At 40.7% G+C, this 25,681-nt stretch overlaps 2 protein-coding genes across 8 annotated transcripts in view; one reads left to right on the forward strand and one right to left on the reverse strand.

Annotated features, from left to right (window-relative positions):
• Positions 1–435: 435 nt before the first annotated feature.
• Positions 436–20,919, reverse strand: BROX (BRO1 domain and CAAX motif containing). Of its 7 annotated transcripts, XM_055333942.1 has the most exons (15): positions 20,604–20,919; positions 19,500–19,668; positions 18,506–18,582; positions 18,250–18,366; positions 15,470–15,576; positions 15,032–15,128; positions 12,530–12,625; positions 11,082–11,154; positions 9,636–9,741; positions 8,849–8,938; positions 6,606–6,691; positions 5,563–5,644; positions 5,101–5,251; positions 3,852–4,011; positions 436–2,863 (listed from the first exon to the last, which is right to left on the reverse strand). In XM_055333942.1, the coding sequence occupies exons 4-15, from the start codon at positions 18,348–18,350 to the stop codon at positions 2,777–2,779; spliced, it is 1,236 nt and encodes a 411-aa protein (XP_055189917.1). In that variant the 5' UTR covers positions 18,351–18,366; positions 18,506–18,582; positions 19,500–19,668; positions 20,604–20,919; the 3' UTR covers positions 436–2,776. The 7 variants fall into 7 exon arrangements, with proteins under 7 accessions (XP_055189917.1, XP_055189916.1, XP_055189919.1 ...); XM_055333941.1 differs by lacking the exon at positions 19,500–19,668; XM_055333944.1 differs by lacking the exons at positions 19,500–19,668; positions 20,604–20,919 and adding an exon at positions 20,133–20,151.
• A 90-nt stretch (positions 20,920–21,009) lies between these two features.
• Positions 21,010–25,681, forward strand: part of AIDA (axin interactor, dorsalization associated) — a 33,519-nt gene continuing 28,847 nt past the window's right edge. The window contains exon 1 of the mRNA XM_055334005.1: positions 21,010–21,272. Within this exon, the coding sequence (XP_055189980.1) occupies positions 21,163–21,272 (110 nt within the window). The 5' untranslated portion in view covers positions 21,010–21,162. The remainder of the gene's footprint in view (positions 21,273–25,681) is intronic.

The following is a 25,681-nucleotide window of genomic DNA, read 5'->3' on the forward strand; positions in this document are numbered from 1 at the left end:
TTCTAAAGCTCACTCTGGAAAGTAAGATTGCTGAATGGGGTTTTATGTCTCAGTACATTTATATAATACTGAAAATGCCACCGCAGGTGTCCAAAGTTGTGTACAGAGCACTGCACAGCCACGAGGACAGGCTCTCTGGCCGTTTCCCACAGGACACACCACTGCGTCACACTGGAGAATGCTACAAGTACGGCAGATACAGGCCAAATGAATCCTACACTTCAAGATTCAAAAGTGATACGTACCAATAAACATAAATAGAAACCAAGTAGGTCGAGGAGTGTTGAACATTTAATGAACTCATGTGGTGTGAAACAACTGATACATGTGTCTGTCATTTTAAAACATTACTGTGAAGAATTGGGGCTTTTCTGTCGTGTTAACGGTTATTGGTTTAGTAAATAGAAAAATATTTGTCAAAAAACAAAATCCTGATGAAATTGTAAGTAAAATTAAGATTTATTTTCATAAATAAAAAGATAATTCATTATACAAACACCACTTTTAGCAGAGTTATGTTAGCTGTCATTATCCAGTTCAAACGAAGTATGAAATGTATGCATAGTTAACACAAAGTTACATCCCTCTACAGCCTTCATGCAACTGCTTTACATTTGTTAACTTCCCAAAATTTCCAACACCATTTTAAAGAATATGACAAATACTGGGGGATTCTAGTCACAAAGCGTCACTTATGCTGAGTCAACATACTATTACTTGCTCAGGGGCAAGTTGCCAATTACTGATTTAAAGTAATACCAGTATTTCCTGCATTTTACAGAAGCGCTGATCATATGACAAGGTTTCATTCCATATATGGTAGTACAAGTCACAAAAATGTCAATGTGAAACTTTAGTGAACTAGGTTAATAAGCACTAGTATCCAAGATAAATAGGTCCTATAGGCCAAGAGCAACAAGCTGGCATCAAGTATCGTTTAAAGTTTTGTCAGTAAATGGCATACAGCAAACCAATGATTTTGTAGTAGCACACAAAATATGGTGAAATTTAATTAAAATTTTTCTATACACAGCAAAACAAATGTCTGTCCAGTTATTATTCCACTTATACTATAATCCGCAGCTTCAAATATTATACGTTATACAGTAAGGGGTAACTAGCATTTCCATACATTTTAAAAAAACCCTCACTGATTCTATGTATTTTCAAGAGTGAAAACTAGGATTTAAGTGATCATTTATTTGAACACAATATTGATTCAATTAGGCATAATCTATTTTTTTAAGTGTATTTTTTTTTTGTAATCTCTATAGACAACGTGGCACTTGAACTCATGACCCCAAGATCAAGAGTCATATGCTTCACCAAACTCAGCCAGCCAGGCGCCCCTATTTATTCATCATGAAATGTTTATTTCAACACTTTATGCAGAATTTACTTGTCACAGGGCTGCTGTGTAGATTCAATGGTTTATCTACTTAAGTGTTCAGCAGAGGGCCTGGCACATAGTAAGCTCCCAATATACACTACTATTATCTCTATTAAGTGAACCAATCTGTTAGGATTGGAAATGATAGAAAAATTAGATAACAGAAGAATCATCAAAAGATAAACCTACAAGTGTGTGACTTTTGTTATAGTATTATGTATCCACTATTTCCCAAATGCATGTATATGCTAAACTAATCGTTTCAAATTGTACAGTTTTTAGATCATACTGTATGTCTGCTCTTATTTTGTTATGACCTTTGGCCTAAAGCAATACGATTAGGATAGGACATGTATACATACCTATTAGAAAGCCATATATAAACAATGCACGCTGAAGTCAGGTAACGAAGGCATTTTACCATAACTTCTGTTGCCAAAATGCAGTTACCAGTGTAACTCAGGACAACCTATCTCGTTTAGGTTTAAAGTTTCTTCTTCACATCATGCAGTATCTCACTTCTGCAAAAACATTTTCATCCTGTGTTAGGAGCTATCACAAAGTTCTGTCCTCTAAATGAAAAAACCCATTAGGAAAGGTAGCTGTAAAAATCACTATAGGTTTATTGAGACTGAAATAAAGTGCAGGGCTACCAGAAGAGGATTTTATTTTTTTAAGATTCATTTATTTATTTACGTTACCTCTATGTCCAACATGGCGCTTGAACTCAGAACCCCACGAGTCACATGCTCTCCCCCACTGAACCAGCCAGGCACTCCTGGAGTAAGTTCCTAAATGGCCTCAAAATACCTATGAACAGTGATACTGGAACAAATTATAGCTTCTTACATATGTAAGGAATTTGGTATGAAGATTTTCTGATCTTTAACTGTAAATGATTTTCCCACCAGAAAAGATAATGAACTCAGAACATAACAAGTCTGTGAGACAACATAATGGTGAGGGGGGGAAAAACTCTGAAAAGCCAACTCCTGTCATTCTTCTGGTGTCAAAAGAGATAAACTTTTGTGTGTGAAGACAGAAAAAGATACCTGAAACCACATGATTCTGGCCTGTAACACATTAACCAAAACTTATTTCTACCCAGAGTTCGGAGACATAAACCAACAACCTAATATGCCCTTCAGAGGCACAATAAAATCCTTACATGTTGTCCTGATTAAAAAGGAGTCTAGAAACAAAGCATGAAACATCTCTACTATATTAAAAATCAAGAACAAATAAACTGAAGGCAGATTCCCTCTGAATGTACTAAATCATTCTACAGGCTTCAGACAAAACACTTCAAGAAATAGGAACTGAAGTTCCAAGGTTTATCTCATCCACTAGTAGAGAAATTCAAAGTGCACATTTTATCAATGTACTTTAGGAGATGGAGCACCCTGTGTCCTTCTGAGGTTTGATATCTGGTTCTTTCACAGGTTTCACCGTTTCTTCTGGTTTGGGTTTGGTCTAGGGAGAAAGAGAAATACAGTATTAAGGGCATAAACTAAGATTTGGAAAACATACCCAGAAATTTGGAAAACAAAATACTCTATCTTTTCCACCTTAGACTTTTAAGAGATACTGTATTAAATTACACAACACTGAGATTAACAAAGCTGTTCCAGAAACTATGTTATCAATTCAAGACATAATCAGAAAGCAACATTTCAGTGAAAAGGAGACACTTGATGGGTAGGCAAACATTAAGCTAATGGTGCTCTTACTCTGAGGAGGGAGAAACTGAGTGATCAATCTATGCATGCGGAAAATACCTCATGATAGTTAACAGGCTACCTCTTACAGCATTAATTTGGGATATAAAAAACAGTCATTTTAAGTAATAATGGTTTTAGAATGGGGAAGAAATTATATTTAAAAAATTATATTATGAAATTGTATTTAAAAATTTCAAGTAAGGAGCTATGGCTGCTAATTAATTCCCATTCCCTTTTTTTCACAGACCCCACCTCTTTTGGCAGTCAAGCCTCACATTTTCCACTTAATCTACTATTTGATTTCATATAGCTAGATGTACTTAGATATAAAGTGAATAAAACCAGTCTTCTTTTACTCCTGAATGATTTCATGGAATGTTGAAATTAGGTCAAATCTTCAAATACCCTGAGGTATGCTAACTCAAAAACAAAGTATTGCTATAGCAATATAAACAAGGATAAGCCATCTGTTTTAGACCTCTTCTCCTACACTCTTCTGAAAGGAAGCTCTGATAAACTACAGAAAGGCAAGATAATGTGTTTGAAAACAACCTCAATTATGTAGAAAATCAGAAGATAATTAAGGCCTAGAGATCTTCTCTCTGAGAGTTCAACAACACACATAACACCACTGTTTAGACAAACATATATTTCTATGTAAGTAGAGAAAAATATCAAATTGTTAATTCTAAATTATTTTTGAACTTTAGTGAACAAATGGAAGAAAGCCAATCTCATACACTGTCATCCTTGGGTCTTTTGGTGAGATCAAATGCAGCCAGTGTGTCTGGTGTCCAGTGCGCACTTGTAGGGGGAAATTCAAAAGGTACTGGCTCTACGAGACCATAATTTGCTTTGAGTTCCAGCTGTGGGGCTTCTGTTGGAATTTTTTGAAAGTAACTGCAAAAAGCAATTTAAACAGCAATTCATTCATTCATCAACTACTTGAGCATCTACTATGTTCAAGGCCCTGTACAAGAGAAAAGACAACTTAATGATGAGTAAGACAGACAAGATTTTCCTGCCTCACAGTTTGCTTGAGAAGACGAAAAGTTGACAACAATGCAACCTAACCAAAGCTATGACATGTCACGTGCTGCAAGAACACAAAAGTGATGCAATTAACCCAAAGTTGGGGGGCGGGGTTGGTTCAGGAATGCTTTCCAAGAGAAGTGATAGAAAAGTTATACTAGGTATTTTTAAGTGAGTAAAAGAGCTCAGTGTGTCCAGTGCAGAATGTATGGGCAACAATGTAAAGATAAAAGGGGGACAAAATTGGGTAGCCCGGGTGGCCCAGCGGTTTAGCCCCGCCTTCGGCCCAGGTTGTGATCCTGGGGACCTGGGATTGAGTCCCATGTCGGGCTCCCTGCATGAAGTCTGCTTCTCCCTCTGCCTGTGTCTCTGCCTCTCTCTCTCTCTCTCTCTCTCTCTCTCTCTCTCTCTCGCTCTGTGTCTCTCATGAATAAATAAAATCTTAAAAAAGGGGGGGGGGCGACAAAATTGATTCTACCAACCTACACAGGTGGTGATCTACAGTTTGAACAATGCTGACTTAACAATGGAAAGCTGCTTCATAGGACTGCGCAAGACTGACAGAAAACCATCTCCCCGCTTTACAGGCAGCTGCAACCAGAGGGAGATGAATATGCAAAGGGAGCGAAGCCATACATAACATACGGTGGAGAAACAGCAGGGAGGTGAAGCAAAGAGAAAATTAAGACACTATAAGTGAGCTATATGTTAGTAACTAAAGTTCAAATTTTAAAATCTGCTTTTATATATCATCAGAAGTAGAATAAAGTCAGGTCCAACACAAGGGAACTTTATCACCAATTGAAAGATAAAATTAGAGTTAAATGCAATCTGATATAAAGTCTTTGGGGGTAGAGACTAACAGAAAATGTGAGATCACTGACATAATAAACATTTAAACATTATAAGTATATATACTGTATTAATATTACTAAAATAATACCGAGCTGTACACACATAAATCCATTTTCTCTCTGACATTTCTCGAGGGTATTCTTCACAAGATTTCCAAGTTTCCTAAAGAATAAGTGTCCTGAAGGTTTGACCGTTGGCCCAGGTCCTTTGGTTTCTCCATATTCTTTGCACAATGCTTCTGCCTTTGCATAAACTGCATGTGAAAGGGATATAGAATCATTGGATTATAATTAATTACTGACTATACTAAAAAGGCTTTAAATCAGAGATCATAAGAACTTTTCTGCTCCTTACTTAGTATGACAGTATCAGTAATAGTGTTAAGGGGAAGGGGGTATTTTCTACAGGTTTTTTGGTTTTTAAACTTTGTTTCTCTCCAGTTCCCTTACACGGTCCCATTGTCTTTCATGAACTCAGCCAGAATCTCTTTTAACTGCTTATTTCCTTTTATGATAAAACATTTGTTTTTAAAAAGGGAGTTAATATTCTGGCAGGAATACTTACATTTTTCTGCTTCTTGGAGAGACCTGATTGCTTCACCACATTTATCACTAGCCAACAAAGTTTGACCATGATAACAGTAAGCCTGATAAAGAAACAAATTATTCATTCTCTCCACAATTATGCTTTCTGCTATCATTGTTTTATACACGCATCAGATGAATTACCGCCTTTGTCCACTGTTGTAGGTATCAATGCTAGCCCTTACACTTCTTTACTAGAGTAAGCTTCCCCCAATTTCTGGAACTATAAAAGGTGGGATTATGTTAAGCTCTGAGCCAAACTAACTTTCCAACTACGGGCTGAGAGCAAAAAGTATTCTGAATAATGAAATCTTTCTACAATTTGGGCACAGCAGATAAAGGAAGGAAATCATGGTGCTAATGCAGAAGAACGGGGAGGGAGGATTCTAAGGTTAATGACTAAACAATTTTCAAAAGAAATCTTATCAGCCTGTAGTAGGACACATGCTCACTCTTTAAACATCTGTCTCAAATGCAGGGATTGCACATGGTCCGACACTGTATGCTTGAAAACAGATTTTAAGGTATAAGAAATAAAAATATCTACCTGGATCCAAAAAAGGTGTTTGATTATGTCTCACGTGAGATTCTAAACCAACAAACACGTAAGTTTGTTTGGTGGGTGTAAGAGACTGGTAACTTCTCAAAGAGTGCTTAGTAATGGTTCTGCACAGATCCAGGGGACATACTGGGTGGAACGTCTAAAGATGAGAATCAGTAAATACCTTCTTCAACATGTAAGATGAAAGGAGAGACTTCTCATTAAGTACGTGGAAGGTTCCAGCCTAAAAGTGGGTTTCACTCAGATAGTAATTCCACTGCTATTCGCCCTTCTACAGTTCACATCATCTCTTTCCACCCACTTGGGCTCACAATGGCTGCACTGTCCCTAAACATTTACTGAGACGTTACTGTCCGTTATTTGTAAAATGCCAATTAAGAGCCTGACAAGATGACAGACCTAGCACTCGAGGGCCTGGAAAGATAGTAATTTACATGGTTTTTCAGATTATAAATACTTACATAAGCTGTGTAGAAACACATTTTCAAGTGAAGATATTTTCTCCATTTAGCAGAATAAGCAGGCTCCAAACTGGATAAAGTATGATCTAAAGTTACATTTTAAAAAGCAAAATATAATTTCACCCTGATTCACTAGAAGACTTTTAGATCATGTGTTCAGATGCTAAAAGCAGAATGCCACTCAAGTCTAAAACTCAAGCATTTACACAATTTCTAAAAACTCTGATTTAAGTGATTTTCCCTTAACTATATTTAACTACATAATAAGACTGCCTAAACACCACGGCCCGTCTTTTGATGGTTAATGTAACATGTTTAAAATAATGATAAAAATAGAACTTCAAGATAAACATAAAATACATACATTTTACTGTTTTTTAACATTACATAATATAGCAATGCACAGCGTAGTCACTCAAGTCAGAAACACAGACACTCTCCTTACCGGCCCCATCATGGCAACACTGAACCTTGCCTAAGACATACGTTCACATCCTGCCAACTTCTCTCTCATCTGTTTCTCTCCCGCTTCTCACTTCACAGTCTTTGTCAATACTTCCACCACTTCCTCCATAGACTATAATCACTTCTTCCTAAATGCTAAGTGGAGTCAGTCTACTAGTGCTTCACTAGGAAGCCCATTTCTCATTTTGCAATTAGAGGGACTTTTCTTTCTTTCTTTCTTTCTTTCTTTCTTTCTTTCTTTCTTTCTTTCTTTTTCTTTCTTTCTTTCTTTTTTTATAAAGATTTTATTTATTTATTCATGAGAGACACAGAAAGAGAGAGAGGCAGAGACACAGGCAGAGGGAGAAGCAGGCTCCATGCAGGGAGCCTGGTGTGGGACTCGATCCCAGGTCTCCAGGATCACGCCCTGAGCTAAAGGCAGGCGCTCAACCACTGAGCCACCCAGGTGTCCCAAGAGGGACTTTCCTTAAATTCAAATCCAGTCAAGTCAGATTTGCTTCATATATTTTAATGGGTTCAATTATCTACCAAACAAAAGCCAAACTTCTTAAATAGGCTTACAAACCAATTCAGGATCTCACACATGCATACTTTCCTAACATTTTCTATCACTCGCCCTGTGTTTCAGCTGAGGCATCTGTTACAGGTCCCAGAATGTGCTAAATTCTTTCCTTTCTCTGTACGTACTACAGAATGTTCTACGCTTCCCATATGGTAAAGCTTCCTAGCAAACTTAGAACTTCTATTTGTGTTTGAGGCTCAAACGCTACTTTCCCCTAGAAAGCCTCCTCTAGAATGCCTAGATCCTTTAGGTTTTTATTTCACAGCTGTTAATAACATCTTATTTTATGCTATAATAATGTAGCTATGTGTTCCCAGACTGTGAATCTGTTCTACTGATCTTTGTATAGCTAGAAACTAAAACAGTAACCACCCTATAAGTAGAAACAAATTCACATTTCCTAAATAAGTGAATGAAAAGAGGGACCCTATGGGTGGCTCAGCAGTTGAACACATGCCTTCAGCTGAGGGTGTGATCCTGGAGTCCCAGGATCGAATCCCGTATCAGGCTCCCTGCAGGGAGCCTGCTTCTCTCTCTCCCTGTGTCTCTGCCTCTCTCTGTGTGTGTCTCTCATGAATGAATAAATAAAATCTTAAAAAACAAAAGAGTGAATGAAAAGAATAATAGGCTAATGAGAAGACCTAAGTTCTAGTCCCAACTTCACGCCTCTAACAGTTAAATTACAGGTTAATTTTCTGGAGTTAATGACAGCATCTATAAGGTTATTATTAAAACAAAACAAAAATTCAAAACTAAAACACCTGTATAGTTATTACATATAACTTAAGAAAGACTGCACTGTCCTTTCCATTAAAAATCATGCAGCATATTAACTGTGAACAGCTCTCATACCTTCAAATAAAATAATAAAATAATGCAGATATTATTCCAGTTTTGCAAATGACGAAACAATCTGAGAACCTTTTTGTTTTGCTTGTTCCCTATTAGGCCAGGAGTCTAAACTGCAAATCTAAAGACTATAAATATGGGCCACCTGGGTAGCTCATTGGTTACAAATCTGCCTTCGGCTCAGGTCATGATCCCAGAGTCTTGGGATCAAGACCTGCATCAGGCTCCCTGCTCAGCAGGGAGTATGCTTCTCCCACTTACCCTCCCTCTGTGCTTGGTCTCTCCTCTCTCAATCTTTCTCAAATAAATAAATAAATCTTAAAAAAAAAAAAAAAAGATAAATATAACGACAAATTTATAAACTCACCAGCTTTTTGATAGAAGTTGGCAGTTTCATATGCCAGGGCAGCAATAAGCCCAGGAGCATGTTTCAGTTCAATGGCTCGAGCAATTGTTACTATAACCAAAGCACAACAAACTGAATGTATACTTAAGTCCACTTGCATTCACACTAAATTAGTTATTGTAGCAAAAGACAGCCCAACAATCTATTTGGAATTTTAATAGTTTGTTAAGAATTTTAACATGAAGAGTAAGTTACAGAAAATGCAAACATAAACAGAACACACTGAGCTTGCTGGTTCTGATACCATTTCTTTAAATCACTAGCCAATTACTAGCTAATCACAAAAACTTACTACTACAAGATAGCATGTCAGAGGAAAAACACTCCCAGGGCACTGGGACTTGAAATAAAGAAAAGCCAAAAGCCTACAAACTTTCTTTACTGGTTTTACTTGAGTCTCCATTTATTTCCGGTCATGGAAAGGTGAAGATTGAAAAGCAGGCCAAACAGTGCAAGAGGAAAACCAATGAGTAAGGCAGAGAGGAAAAGAGGAGTTACAGAATTAATCTGATGTTGTCAGAAATGGCATGACCTCAAAATCCTTTTTAAAAGAGCCATTAAATTGCAAGGCCTTTTCTTTTCCTGCTAAGTATCCATGAAGGTGAATGCTGAAGGTGTGACTTGTTCCTCACTACAAATTTCTCAAATGTGAGACTCAAATACAGCTAATTCTATTTAAAAAAAAAAAAAAAATAGATGCCAACAGATTCCTCAAAAAAAAAAAAAAATCTTACAATATGTAGGATACCTTCTTGAGCTTCAGCCTGACACTGGACAACATAAGCTTCTAGAAGTCGTGCCTCTAAGTCCCTCCCCTTTTCTGCAGGTGTAATAAGCTTTGGGATCTGACTTTCCTGAGAGGAAAAAAAAAAAAAAAAAAACAAAGAAGCCACATTTTATTTTAACTCAGTAGTTAAAGATGAACAAAATGGAAGTTATGAAACATACAATTTGGGGATTTAACAGAAATTCAGGGGGTGCCTGGCTGGCTCAGTTGGTAGAGCATTTGACTCTTGATCTCAGGGTTGTGAGTTCAAGCCCCATGTTGGGTGCAGAGAGGACTTAAAAATAAAATCTTGGGGTGCCTGGCTAGCACCCCAGTTGGTTAAGTATACGATTCTTGGTTTTAGTGCTGGCTGTGATTTCAGGATCCTGAGACCAAGCCCCCCACATGGGGCTCTGTGCTCAGCGTAGAGTCTGCTTGGGTTTCTCTTTCCCTTTCCCTCTCCCTCTCCTCTCTCCTCCCATTTTCTCTCTCTCTAGAATAAATAAATACATCTTAAAAAAAAAAAAAAAGGATAAAAGAAAAATAAAAAATAATGAAATCTTAAAAAGTCTTTAGGAAAAAAAAATCCTAAAAGAAGAAAAACTCAGGGCACCAAAATTGTGAAAAAGGAGCAATTATTAAGCTTATAGATTAAAAGCTCCCACATACTAAAATTTTTAAAGCTTCTCATATGCATCTGCAGAACTCGAGTCAAAATAGATAGCTTAGATACACAAGTTCTATTTTCATCTCAGAAAATGTTTAACTGAAAAAGTAACCAAAGTTCTCTTTTGCATGACACCAGAATTATTCACTCATATTAATAACCGTAGAGTAGAAAGAGGTCTACAATGCTATAGGTAATTCAGGATCATAGGTTTTTAATCACTGTAAAAGCATCTTATTTTATCATGAGACAACCCACCATTGGCCTCTAGAAGGTGTTTCGTAAATAGTGGTTTAATTAGGATGAGGTGGGGGTAATCTTGATCACTAAATATATCAGTCTTTCTCCTAATCTCTATCACATCTTCAGATTTAATATAACCAGTGGATACTGATACAGAGAATACACTCAGAAGTTGTTTTGCAGAATCATGATTGATCCTGGCAACTGCTACAAGACCACAATGAGAAATGGTAAGGAGAGTAAATTTTTGCTCTTTGTTTTCTTCTATCTTTACTGAAGAGACACAAAAATAACCAGTGAATTATGACTTAAATTTTCTAATCGTAAAATTCACTCATGATTTCCTAAAATGAAGATACTTGATATTCTAATTGGCTGCCATCATCCAACAAGGTATTTAACAAAACACATAGTAGGTTCTTTTTACGTAGTGAAGTTAATTTCTTCCTCCATCCCCCAAAGAAAGAAAAATTATTCAAGAACTAAAGCAATACAGATATATTTTATTGTTATTTTACCTTTAAATGTTTAAAAATCCCCGCTGCAATTTTTAGGCTTCGATGGACTTCTTTTGCTTCATCTTCTGTTATGCTTAAAGATAGTGGTTACATTAGTTAGATGATGAATCCTGTTTCTTGTACTAAAACCAACTACTACTATATTTTCACAAAACCAAATTAGTCATTTGGTTTTTCTCCCTTTTAAAAAATCTAATTTGACACTTAAAAAAGTAACAAACACACATGAAAAATATCCACAGAAGATACTACAAATGAAAAAAAGAGAGATCCTGTCTATAGGTTTTGGACGAAGGCTTCTTGTTCTTTCCAGATAATCTTCTGTGCATTAAGCAAGCACAAAATATTCCACACTTAATGCATGTATACGCTTAAAAAAAATACATACACAATATTCATTATTCTATTCTTGTTTTAGTCATCTAATTACTTTAAAAATAACTTTACATTTGCTCATATAATTCAATTTTATTTTACTTGTAAGATTTTATTTTTAAGTAATCTCTAACCCACTGTGGGGTTCAAACTTACAACCCTGTGATCAAGAGTCGTATGCTCTATTGACTGAGCCCACTAGGTGTCCTGACAATTCAACTTTTTTAACTTTATTTTTAAAAGATTTTATTTTTATTTATTCATGAGAGGCACAAACAGAGAGGCAGAGACACAGGTAGCAGGAGAAGCGGGTTCCCTGCAAGGAGCCCGGTGCAGGACTCAATCCCGGACCCCAGGATCACGCCCTGACCTAAAGGCGGATGCTCAACCACTGAGCCACCCAGGTGTCCCTTATTTATTTTTAAAGATTTTATTTTTGAGTAATCTCTACTCCCAATCTCTACCCCAGTGGTGCTCAAACTCAAAACCCCAAGATCAAGAGTTGCATGCTCCACAGACTAAGCCAGCCCCTCAACTTTATGTTTAAATGGCTGCATTATATGCAAGTTCAGATGCACCGTAGTTGGTAGTCTCCATGTTTATATTGTTAACATCAACTTTTACTACTATAAAAATTGCATCTTATTTTATTTCACAGTTCTTTAATCCTTCAAAACATTATTCACATCTTTGTATTTCTTTTTGAGTTGTCTATGTCCTTCGCTTATTTTCAACTGATTTGGTCTTTTTCTTTCCTTTTCCATTATAAAAACAATTTGTCACATACATGCAATTTTTTTGACCATCTGTCATTTGTTTCTTAATTTTGCTTATGGTACTTTTATGCAGTCAAATATCTTATTTTTTCCTTTTCTTGGTTTGGGGTTTTATTTGGATAGACCTTCCTCATGACAATATTAGTATTTTTTCCCTTTTAACACTGGGCTCCATAATTGATACTTAAAACACTAACATTATGACATACTTTTTATCAAGTCTAGACTTTTTAATAACGAATCTCTATGCATTTGAAAAATAACACATATGTATATAGCCCTCCCCTTTAGACTTACTTTTCTTTTCCAGCCAGTCTTGAAGCATATTTGGTATACCATAAAGCTACATTAAATCCCATGGAAATTAATTCAAAAACAGCATCCTGCTGGGCACTAGAATTATAAACACAGGTGTCATTAACTTGTCAGTTATGTCAATTACTGTGACATTGCTATATGAAGACCACTGTATATCTACTCAGAATTATAAAAGAGCTATATGCTAATTGTAAAAATGAAGAAAATAGTTTTTTTTTTTAGATTTATTTATTCATGACAGACACAGAGAAAGAGAGAGAGAGAGAGAGAGAGAGAGAGAGAGGCAGAGACACAGACAGAGGGAGAAGCAGGCTCCCTATGGAGAGCCTGATGTGGGACTCAATCTCAGAACCCTGGGATCACACCCTGAGCCAAAGGCAGACGCTCAACCACTGAGCCACCCAGGTGTCCCCCTGAACAAACTCCTCAAAGCAGTTTTACCCCACTGAAAAAAATTTTATGCATAGTTTAAAAGCTCCTTTTTAGCATTCAGAACTTTCAAATGAATTACATCTGGCGATGTCAGGCACATCATAATTTATAAGCTTACTTTAACTACTTTCTTCTTTTAAACTACTGTTTACTTTTACTTTAAAGATTTATTTATTTATTTATTCAGAAAAGATACAAAGAAAGAGGTAGAGACATAGGCAGAGGGAGAAGCAGGATCCTGATGTGGGACTTGAACCCAGGACTCTGGGATCATGCCCTGAGCCAAAAGCAGATGCTCAACCACTGAGCCACCCAGGCATCCCTAAGTTTATCTTTAAATCATATAAATTACCAAAACTATCATGTTAAGTCTCAAGAATAACTCTCTCTCTCTTTAGGTTTCATTTATTTCAGTCTGCATTGCTCCCAAACACTCCATTTCTATTGTACACATCTTAGATTTTTTTTTTTTTATTTACGATAGTCATACAGAGAGAGAGAGAGAGAGAGAGAGAGAGAGAGAGAGAGAGAGAGGCAGAGACACAGGCAGAGGGAGAAGCAGGCTCCATGCACCGGGAGCCCGATGTGGGATTCGATCCTGGGTCTCCAGGATCACGCCGTGGGCCAAAGGCAGGCGCCAAACCGCTGCGCCACCCAGGGATCCCTTGTACACATCTTAGTAGTCAGAATATAGTTGAAAAAACATTTTTCAGAATAGATATATTCACAACACATTTTCTACTAAGTAGCAAAGATAAAGTAGCTTAAAAATCTCAGATATAGAGAATATTGGATATGACTCCTGAAGGCCTTCATCACCTAATTCTTCACTGTCTCATAAAACTGTGTTGCAAAATGCTATGTCACAAGTAATCAAAATTTGGGATGGTGTGCAAAAGGGTCGAATGCATGTAATGCAAACACTTTAGAATCTGCCAAAATTTTGTGATGTAATAACGACAGAGGTTTGACTCTAAAAAACGTTTTTAAGAAAAACATTCCTTAATTTTAGATAAAGTACAAAGGGGTCACAAAAAGAAAAACATAAGTGAGGACTCAGAAAAACTTAGCATCCGAGAATAAAATCTGGAAAGAATCCACAGTCCCCAACAAGGAAGGAAACAAACAATTTACTAAAACCTATTATATACCTGGCATTATTTGAGTCACTTAACATAAATTTGCCTGTTTTGCTCCTCACAAAAGTCCTGTATCTGTAACCCCAACTGAGTTGAAGAAGCAGGTGTTCACAAAGTAGGAGACCTGAGATTGCACCTGAATACGTAGGGATTCAAAGTCCACTGGACTCCTTCCACTGCAATGCCTGCCCTGGGTCTCTCGGCAATCTTCACTTCCTTCCCTTCTGACTTTATACAATTTTCTACAGCAAATTGAGATCAAGATACACGGTCATTTAAATAACACAATGGTGTTTTTTTTTTTTTTTAAAAAAAAAAAAGCTCAATAAAAATTTAGCATGACTACAATGTTTTCTGTTATAACTAAACCTCTTGTGATTAGTTTCAAGTGAGTGATGAGAAAGTTTTGAGAGGAAATTTTTTGAAAACAGCAAAACAATGAAGAGAAATTCGGGAGAAAACAAAACTATGACTCAAAAGAGTATGGAGCTGGGGTAGAACCAGGGACAAAAGAGAAAGAAAGAGACTGACCAAAGACATCTGAACTATCCATCAGAAAAGAAAACTAGATGAAAAGCAAAATTCTGTACTCCTGGAAGGCAGGCAAGGACTAAAAGATAGATTTGGATTCCAAATTCTCAAACCTTTCTTTGTGTGTTATTAATAAAGCCAAGACTGATCAAGTCTGGTTGACATTTATATTGATTATCCCAAAAACAGATTTGGCCCAGGAGAAATAAATTGCATTTTTACTTAATAGAATGTATTAGTAGTTTAGGTCAAATATTTTTAACCAATTTCCTGATAAGGTAAAATGCTAATCAGATATATGTTCTATTTCTTCAAATACAAAGGCAATGGGTTAACCACTGGCTAAACAGCTTTCGTCTACTACTGATAGCTTGCCTACCTTGGAACCTGTCCTTGTAATGTATCAGTCCACTTGAAATTTTGAATATATCGTAACTTGCTCTCTTGGGTAGATTCATCCAATGAATTTATGAAACCTATAAAAAGGTACGGCATTTCAGTTTTAGAAGAAATATACCAAGTATTCTGTTTAGAAATTTTTTCAGATAATGACTTTTCCAGACACATAAAGAAAACTACCTAGACCCTCCCTCCCTTTCTAAGGTAACGTAACGTGAAATATGTACACATTTAATTTTCAAAAAATTAGAAGGACCAATACCACCCTGACATTCTCATGTCTCTGAAACTCAAGTATACCAAAGAATACAGCCTAGAAGACTAAACTATCCAAATCTGTAAAGTCTAAGAATTAAATGTGAATTTCTACAGAGTTGTTTTTTTTTTTTAAACTCTGAAGTTCCCATAAATAACTAACCTTGTAAAAGTGAAAAATAGGAATCTGCTGCATTCTTCATCATTTCTGGATTACAGCTCAAATCAGTGAAGAGTTCGAGCAGTCGTGCTCTGGATGATCTCAAGTCACTTATATTAGACAGAAAGAGGTAGTAAAATTAAGTAAACTGCATTATGATGTAAAAGTGGCTTAGAAGTTTCTATTGTAAAAGCTTTAAAATAATACACATGCACACACTTCCTCTAAGGTATTATTACTGAGAGTACATGGGAGTGAATTTAAATAGGATAGACAACTGAAGGTAAGTGAAATTTCTAGTAACATTGTTTTAAAAACTGTACTAAAATAAAGTCTAATATAAGGGGCAAATCATGGATACGATTATGTAATAAAAATACACAGCAAGTTATAATTTTTAAAAAACCAAACACAAACATTTAAGATGGGAGAAAAGAATCAAGAACAAGTAAATTAGACCAGTTCAGAATGAAAGTTTCTTGAAAAATGGAAATTTAACATGTTTATGCAGTTTTAGCATCTCCTTAAAAATCTCAAAACTTGACATTATATCAATATACTTTATTAAGTAGAAAACTCTATTTTTGAATTGCATCCTATAATCCAACATACACATCAAGAGTGTGTGAGAACACATGGCCACTAGTCATTTTAAAGCTGCTCTCTTATCCCCATTTCCCTTTACGAAAGTAAACAATAAATGTTGCAGATCCACCAATTCCTTCTTAAAATTAGTCTCTTCTCTCTTTATTCCACTAACGCTAAATTTTCCAGGCTCTCTTCTTACCTCTAAAAGTTCCTTTCACATGTTTTCTGTGTCCCCTTTCTATTCCTACCTTCAAAAATGTTTAGTCTTTGGCTTTCCCCTCTTCTCTTTTGAGGTCTCAATTTTACATCCAATCTGAGAACTACACATCATCAGCACTAACTTGGTTGGCTTCCAGTTCCACATATAATTTCAGAAGGCAACTTGTTTAACAAGGGTTCAGAAATCATACTGCAAGGACAATGACTGAAGAGAAGACACTTGCGTGTAAATGACTAAGGAAAGACTACACTTAAGTTGTTAGTTGGAGAGACTGGGGACTGTATACCCAGAACTTAGGAGGTGCCTAAGACAAAGCACATACTCAAAGTTCTTTTTTGAGTGAAATAGTAACATTTCAAATATTTTTAGATTTACACGGGTTATAACGTAGCAGTATGTTTAGAAGAAAGTACAGACTTAAACTGAAGTGGTCTGGATGGAATGTTTACTCCCTGGTACAAGTTCCATGAAGGCTTATTCCAAGGAAGTACATACACCAACAATTATACACAGATGACCAGAAATAGGGCTACCTCATGAATTTGTCATTGTTATTTAACTAGAAGCCAGGCAAGAGTAATTCCTGGACTAGGGGGGAAAAAAAGTTGAATTCTTAAGGCCTATTCTAGATTCAGAGTTTACTAGCTATTTCTGGGTAGGCACTCAAATCATCTGCAACCCAACTGTGTAAAGTTATATCTACCTTAAAATTACAGAATATCAGAAAAAAATGGTACCTTAGAAATACCTATTTTAAGGCTGTTCATTTTATAGATAAGTAGGCCCAAAGAAGTTAAGGGACCTGCCCGGTGCTACAGATAAAACAATTAAGTGGGAACCAACCCCTACCTCAGATCAGGGGTTGGCAAATGACAACCCATAACTTGTTTTTGTACAGCCCACAGCTTATTTTGTAAAAATGCACAAAGAAAAATACATAACAGCAACTGTATTTAGCCCCACGAAGCCTAAAATGTTTACTACTCAGCTCTTCACAGAAAAAGTCTGATAACCTCTGATCAAAATAAATACGCCAGTTTTCCTATCATTTGTTGTAATTACTTCTTTCCACAAAAAGCAGCAACACTCTCAATTTACCATTACTGGTCCCATCATGGTTCTGTGTTTCATATAGACTGAATCCTTTTCCACTTCCCAGAGCAAATTAGACACTCTGACCAGTTGACTCCTCCATGAAATATCTCCTGCATAATCTGTTTCAAGCTGCTCTACTCACTACCCCTAGAATAAAAGTTTTTCCTGACAGAAATGATTTTCTCCTGTCCATTCTTAACAGCCTAAATCAAGTATCAGCAAACCTTTTCTGTAAAGAGCCTGGAAAGTAAATATTTTAGGTTTTGTGGTTCATAAAGTCTCTCCTGAAACTACCCCACTCCGCTATAGGAGAGGAAAGCAGCCAAAGGCAGCCACACACAATACATAAATAAATGTAGTGAGGTAACGTGACTGTGATCCAATAAAACTTTATTTACAAAAACAGGCAGTCAGCCAAACCTCGATGACAGTTTGCCAACTCCTGAACTGAGCCACACAATTTATTCAAACTCCACCTCAAGTCCTTTCTCCTATATGAACACTGTAAAGCCTATTTCAGGTTATTGGGATCTCTCCCTGCTCAGAACTCCATGAAGTTACTGTCTGGCTAATCAACCATCCATACATATACAGCTGTGTGTGAAGTCTCTTGTACAGTTGTAATATATAGCTTAACTCTTTTATTAAGATTGTTATAGCCTCTCTGGGACTCACCAATCTAAAATTAAGGACTGCAGCCCAGACGACTGCCAAAGTTTAAATAATCTAGGATTTCACTCTTCACAAGTCATTTGTAAGTTTATAAGGAGTCTAAGGGTAGGGTAATGTATTACATACTTCTATATTGCCCATGACACCTAACAAAGTACCTTGTATCCAAAAGTGGCTCCATCAGTATCTGAGATTGACTAAAACTAACCTGCAAATTTTTGAAGCGGCAGGACCAGCAGCTACACCATAGTAGTTAAAAGAAACGGGAGCTGTGGCTTTTAATGGGTTCCTATGAAACCAGTGTGTCATTTTTTCCAGCTGTCTCCTATAAACATAAAAGGAAATGCATAAAAAAGAAAAAACATTAGAGGTTTACCAAACATATACACATACAATAAAAACATATACATGCATACATGACATACACAGGTACAGATAATCCTTACTTAGACTGCTAAGGTTACCTGAAATAGGTTTTAAATTAACTATTATTTCCAACGCAGGATTGCCGATGCCAATTCACTGGTTACAGCCCGTATTTCTACAATAAATATACTTCCCGCAGAATAGCTAATAGAAATTGGAACTTCTATGAATAAAAAAACCACGATACTTGATCAATAACTTCTATAAAACCCAAAGTATTCGAAAAACTACCAAAGTGAAATGCCAACTTAAAAAGAATAGTCCTAAGGACTATTCCTCCTCCTGGTGGTTAAGTGTCCGACTTTTGGTTTCAGCTCAGATCATCATCTTGGAGTGGTGAGATCCAGCAACGAGATGGGCTCCAGATGGGCTCCACACTGAGCCTTGAGCCTGCTCAGGACTCTCTCTCTCTCCATCCCTGTGCCCCTCCCCCCGCAAACTGTCTCTCAAGGTAATAAATCTTAAAAATAAATAAAAAAATTCCACTCCTTAGGGCAGCCTGGGTGGCTCAGCGGTTTAGCACCTGCCTTGGGCCCAGGGTGTGGTCCTGGAGACTGGGGATCAGTCTCACGATGGGCTCCCAGCATGGAGCCTGCTTCTTCCTCTGCGTGTGTCTCTGCCTCTCTCTGTGTGCCTCTCATGAATAAATAAATAAAATATTAAAAAAAAAAAGTTCCACTCCTTTTTTGGAGGGAAGAAAAAAAAAAAAAAGCATGTCACTTGCCTCCAAGTCCTTGGGTAGATAATGCAAACACAGGAAGGTCTAGCTGAACATGTAAATGTGGCCAGTAGATTCCGGGAAGTCACAGACAAGAAATCCTGATAAGGTTTAATTTACTTAATGGCATCATACAATGTTGTTGATGGACTTTTCTGGGGCGGGGGGGGGGGGGGGGGGGCGGGGCACACAACCGTAGGCTGCACGGTGTACGAAATACCTCCTCGAGCACCTCCCTGAGAATATTTATTTGGGAGAGCACCAGAGAGCCAATGCATTGTATACTCAACGAAAACCTGAGCGAGTTCACTTACGGCTCAAGACATTTAACGAGCTCTTTTAAGAATATTTACGATCTTCAGGGCAGCCCGGGCGGCTCCGCGGTTCAGCGCCGCCTTCGGCCCAGGGCGTGACCCTGGAGACCGGGGATCGAGTCCCACGTCGGGCTCCCTGCGTGGAGCCTGCTTCTCCCTCTGCCTGTGTCTTTCATGAATAAATAAATAAAATCTCAAAAAAAGGAGGAATATTTATAATCTTCTAAACATCCGTGTAAACCAGCTTCAGAAGTTAAACCAATACAGCCCTTTGTACGTGCACATAAACCAAGCCTTCCGGGGAGAAGAGCACACCAGACTCTTGATTTCGTGACCGCAAACTCCCCACAAACACCCTTTCCAGGCGGATTTCCACTTGCTGGACGCAGCTGTGTGGACGTTTACTCCAGAACGAAGAGGGCTTAAGAGCCGTACTCTCCGCCCCGGCCCCACCTCGCCCCCCCCCCCCGAGACCTGCCATTCCCGTTTCCAGGAATTTCGCAGGGTGGGGACGACAGCGACACAGCCTCCCGCAGGGGCAAGGGTGCCCGCGGGGCCACCTCCCCGGCCTCCGATGACCGACGGGCTGAAGGGGACCCCCGCTCGCGAGGCCCTGGCCCCCCAGGAACCTACCTGAGCGCCACCCCCGAGCTCCGAGCGCCCACTTCCGGTTTATCCCCCGCCTCTTCCGGCCGAGCCCCGACCCCCGGGGGCGGCGCGCGGCGACACCGCGCAGGCGCCAAGCCTCGGAGCCCCTGCTCCCACCAGGCATTTTCGTGGAAAGCCGATAGGTTCCACCCGGGAGAGGCGGGCCGCCGACGGCTGAACCAACCCCCCCCCCCCCCAGCTTTAGTATCCCCGCTGCCAGCGGAGACGCGGGGCACGGGGATTCGGCGAACCTAACTGTTCATACGGTCGATTCGCGGCGCCGACGTGCATTTTCTTTCAAGACATTAAAAGCAGACTTTTTTTTTTTTGGACCACTCTCCGGGAGTTTATGGAGACTGCACAGGGGGGGCGGGCCCTGCCGCTCGGGGCTCCGGGGATAACGCCGGGGGGGGCGGGGGTGTTCCTGGGAAACGCCCATTCTCATGACAAACTTACCGGATTTCTCGGGAGTCGGTGCGGCCGTCTTCCGGAGGGAAGAAAGGCAGCGTCCGAGTCGGCGGACGAGAAAGGGAGGGAGGCCGAGCCCGAGCGGCCTGCGCCGAGCCGCGGTCACGTGGCCCGGGCCGCCATGACAGCTACCGAGGCGGTAGTGCGCGCCGCGGAGGGGCGGGGGCGCCCCGGGGTCGCGCCGTCCCTGCGCCCCGGCCCGGCTCCTCTTCCGCACTCTTCTCTGCGAGCTGCAGCGTCTCCTCCGGAGAGCAAGAGCGGCAGGCGGCGCGGCCCCGCGAGCCGGAGAAGGACGCCGCGGTAGCGATGGCGGCCCTCGCGGGGGCGGGGGCGGAGGCAGGGCGGGGCGTCGGGGGCGGGGCCGCGGCGGGGCGGGCGCTTCGGAGCCGCAAAGTTTGGCTGCGGCTGCGAATGGGCTTGGGCGGCTCCTCGGCGGGTGGCGGCGGTGGCCGGAGCGGCGCGTCCTGGCCCTGCTGATGTCGGGGCCGGGCGCGGGGAGGATGGCGCCCTAGAGCCCGGGCTCGCGGGGACGGGGTGGGCGCCGGCCATGTCGGAGGTGACCCGCAGTCTGCTGCAGCGCTGGGGCGCCAGCTTCAGGAGGGGCGCCGACTTCGACTCCTGGGGCCAGCTGGTGGAGGCGATAGACGAGTATCAGATGTGAGTGAGCGGGCGGGAGCGGGCCGGCGGGGTCGCTTCCCGGGGCGGGTTCCCCCGGGCGCGGCCGAGCTGCCCTGCGGACGGCGGGCGCTGCCCGGGCTTCGCGCCTCCCCCGCCGCCTCCCCCGCCGCGGGGCCGGGTCCATTCAACAGGTAGCCCCTCCCTCCCGCCCTCGCAGGCCGCCCCTCGGGGGCCTGTGCCCCGGATCCGCCCGGAGGGATGCTGGCGCCTACCCGCCCACGCTCCGCCGATGCGTGGCCCCGCGCGGGCCGGTGCCTCGCTGCTCCCGGGCGCGGGTGGGGGGCGCCCCGCCGGCGGGCGCTGGGTTCCCGCCCCCCCCCCCCGGGCGCCCCTTCTCCGCCCCCCTCGTCCGGCCGAGCCGCGTCGTCGCAGCCCACCTCGACTCCCTTTCGGTTTCTGGGACTGTTATGTGCTCGGCCGTGCGTGTGGGTCCCACCCACCCCCTCGCTCGGTCGCTTTGGGTGGAGTCGGTCGGCGCAGGATGTGAACGGCGGAGAGCGGGCGGAATCCGCAGACCGCGCGCGGAGCCCCTGCTCCCCCGCGTCGCAGGTCCGGCCGCGGGGGACCCTCTGGGTACCAGTTTCTTTGATCTTTGACCCGAGGTCCGACTGCTTGCAGCCTTGCTGGCTACACCCCGCCACCCCACCCCACCCCACCCCCCGGGGGAAAAAAAAAAAAACAAAACCTCAGTGCTTACTTTCTCGCACCTTTTGCTGCAAATGAGAACTGCCTGCTGAAATGCCATCGGGGGCAAGCTGCTGCCGCCGGTAAATCGCTTCTTGGTTAAACGCGAGTTCGTGTTTGAGGTGTGACGGAGGTCAGCATCCTCTTGAGTGATACCTCCCCCTGCTCCAGCGTCTTCTGGAAATAATATGCGATGGAGACTTGGAACCTTTAAATTGGTTTTCCTTTCTCTACCGTAGCTACTTGTTTCCATTTGACCATTGAGATCACTTAAGCGCGCAGGTGTTTTGTACCCCACGGTGCTACTGACTTGTTTCAGAGATGAATTTCTGAAGTCATCCCGGCCCCCCCCCCCCCAAAAAAAAAGCCGAGCTCTGGGCCACAGGCTGCCAGGTGTAGTAACAAGTACTAGCGTCGGTGTTGCATCTTCACGGGATCTCACTCGCTCCTGCAACTACTTAGTGAGAAAATGAGTCTCATTTTGCAAAATGAGGAAACTGAAGCTCAGGTTAAACGGATTAACGGGGGCGGACCTAAAACTACAGGACCTGAAATCCGGGATTTTTTTTTTTTTTTTTTTGACTCCAAATCCTGGCTGTTCCCTTAGTGCTTAAGACACTTTTTTTTTTTTTTAAGATTTTATTTATTTATTTATTTGAGAGGCAGAGGGAGAAGCAGGCTCCATGCAGGGAGCCCCACATGGGACTCGATCCCGGGTCTCCAGGATCGCGCCCTGGGCTGAAGGGGCTAAACCGCTGAGCCACCGGGGCTGCCCTTAAGACACTTGATTTAAGGTGCTTGGGTAAGTGAATGGGACAAATGAGGTTTCCTTCGTTACCAGGGAACTGCCTTAACCATCCCTTAGCCAGCTAGTGAGCACCTGTGTATGCTCATTCCGCACGTGAACTAGAATCGCATACCCCGAAATGTAAAGCTGCCTTCACTTGCGATGCGGTGGGACCTAGCAGCTGTTGGCAGTCCGCAGCAGACTTCACAATGGAAAGTGAAGAATACCGTGTCCAATTGAAATTACAAAGGAAAATTGAGTGTGCAAGCTGTTGAGCTGGAGTTTCTAGAAACATCTCAATGAGAGTAATAGCCACATGCAAATCTATTGTTGGACCACAGTACTAACCTTTGAACTTCACCATTCAGAGTGGTTCTCAGATTTTAAAAAAACGCCAGTGTCAAATCTGAGGAGTAAGAACTGGCTTTAAATTTTGTAAACACGTAGGCTACATATAAAGCGAGGTTGGATTTAAAATTAACATATTCAAAAGTGAAGGCAAATCGTCTTTTTAATTTCAGTTATCTGTTTGGGAAGAAAGGCTGCAGAAAAGAAGGCCATTTGGGGGCAACTAAGGCATGTAGAAAAGAATGGACAGTAGTGACTGAATGTTGAGAGTGAAGGAGGAAGAAGTCTGAGATAATTGGCGTTTCTAATGGGGTAGGCAGCAGGACTTTATAGTCCTGCAACAGCAAATTTATGGGAGAAGGGATGTCGGGGAGGAAATAAGCATGTTTATACCATCACAGTGTAAGAATACTATAGCTTAAACAATGTCACCAATTCAACAACAAGTGAGAGCAGGGAATATAAAGATGATGAATATTTGATTCCCACCCTCAAAGCCCTGAGAGTCTAATGGAGGATTTTAAAGTTTTGCTTTAAAGGTTTTGCTGTTACGGAAGTATGAAGAGAGTATGTGCTACCACACACTACGTGCTGGTTCCAGGAGCATGCTTCTCCCTTAGGGCTTTTGTACTTTTTCTGGAAGATTCTTCTCTCACTATCTGCTTGGCTCACTTGGTCACCTCCTTCAGGTCTTTGTACATACAATATCTTCTCCGTGAGGTCCTCTCTGGCTACCCTACTTAAAAATGCGAAACCTGTTATCCACTCCCACTCCCTGTCCCTCAGTCTTGCACATTCTAGTCACCCCTCCCCAATCCTGCTTAATTTTTTTAATAATATTTATCGTCATTTAAAATACAATATATGTTACATATTCATTTGGCTTATTGTGTCTCCCCACTTGAATGTAAACTCTGAGAGGGCAGAGTTGGAGGTGTTGTCTTGTTCTTTACTGTATACTTAGTGTCCTAGTGATGCTAGACTGTTCTTATGTAATTGTTTCTTCAGATATTATATATCCTTTTGAATGAGTATGGATTCAGAAGCATGCTGTGGGAGCATTCAGTAGAAATTAAAGTGCTGTTGGAAGATTTAAACGAATATGTCGAAACTTAGAATTGCTAGCCAAAGTATATGTGGTCAGTTGAAAACAATTCCATGAAAAAAAATTTAATACAAAAAAAAAAAAAAATTCGGGCAGCCCCAGTGGCTCAGCGGTTTAGCGCCGCCTTCAGCCCAGGGCGTGATCCTGGAGACCTGGGATCGAGTCCCGCGTCCAGCTTCCTGCATGGAGCCTGCTTCTCCCTCTGCTTGTGTCTGCCTTTCTCTCTCTGTCTCTCTCATGAATAAATAAATAAAATCTTAAAAAAAAAAATTCCATGAAGCAGGCCAGCTCTTTCAGCAACCGCTAACTTATGGTAGGATGGTATGGACTCTTTTGCTCAGTATCAGATATTTCACAGGATCAGTGGTGAGGTATTAATCTAGCACATGGATGCTCAATAAATATTTGTTAAATGAATGAGTGGGTTTGAAGACTGAATAATACTTGCCCTTAATCATCTTTCCTATGCCTTCATCAGTGCTACTCAAAGTGGGTCCACAGATGGGTGCTGGTCTGCAATAAGATAAAGGAATCGAGATCTAAGATTTAGAAACTTTATAGCAATTTGACATCTCCATGAGAGTTTTTATTGAATTTATACAAGTGTTAACTTGGAACAGATTGGGGAAAGGACTAGTTAGTTCACTATGGATAGCTTGAGGAGCACTAATTTCTGTTATCTATTGTGTGGAGTTTCTTTTTAAGATTTTATTTATTCATGAAAGATAGAGGGAGAGACATAGGCAGACTGAGAAGCAGGCTCCCTGCAGGGAGCCCTATCACGCCCTGAGCCAAAGGCAGCCACTCAACCACTGAGCCACCCAGGTGCCCCTATTGTGGGGTTCCTTTCAATCACTTGTTTATGTGTCTAAAGTATATTTTAAACTCCCTCTTGAGAATAGTGCTGTTTGACCTATAGGCGTCCTTGGAAGAGATTATTCTCTAGAGAAGAATATTTGAGAGGTTTCTCACCTTTCCTAATGTCATCTCTTTGAGCTACTCATCTGCTATCCAAAGCGTGTGGATTTTCCCTCAGTGGACACAATCATGTCCTGCTTTGTCTTAAGATGGTGCATTTAGGGATTTAGAATTTTTTTTTTTTTTTACCTAGGTCTTTAAAAAAGTTTTTTAAAACAGTAAAACTTACATACCATAGAATATACCCATTTTACAGATACAATTCAATGAATTTTTAGTAAATTTACTAAGTCGTAGAACCATCACTACAATGAAATTTTATAACATTTCCATTACCCTGCAAAGATCCTTTGTGCCCATTTGCAATCACTCCATATTCCTGCTCCAGCCCCAGGCAGCCACTAATCTAAATTCTTTCTTTAAAGTTGTCTTTTCTGGATATTTCATGTAAATTGAATCATATCAAATGTGATCTTTTGTATGTGACTTCTTTGATTTAGGATGTGTTTGAGGTTCATCCGTGTTGAGCATTATATGAATACTTTG

The sequence above is a fragment of the Nyctereutes procyonoides genome, unplaced genomic scaffold (genome assembly GCF_905146905.1).
Source record: "Nyctereutes procyonoides isolate TBG_1078 unplaced genomic scaffold, NYPRO_anot_genome, whole genome shotgun sequence".
NCBI lineage: Eukaryota > Metazoa > Chordata > Mammalia > Carnivora > Canidae > Nyctereutes > Nyctereutes procyonoides.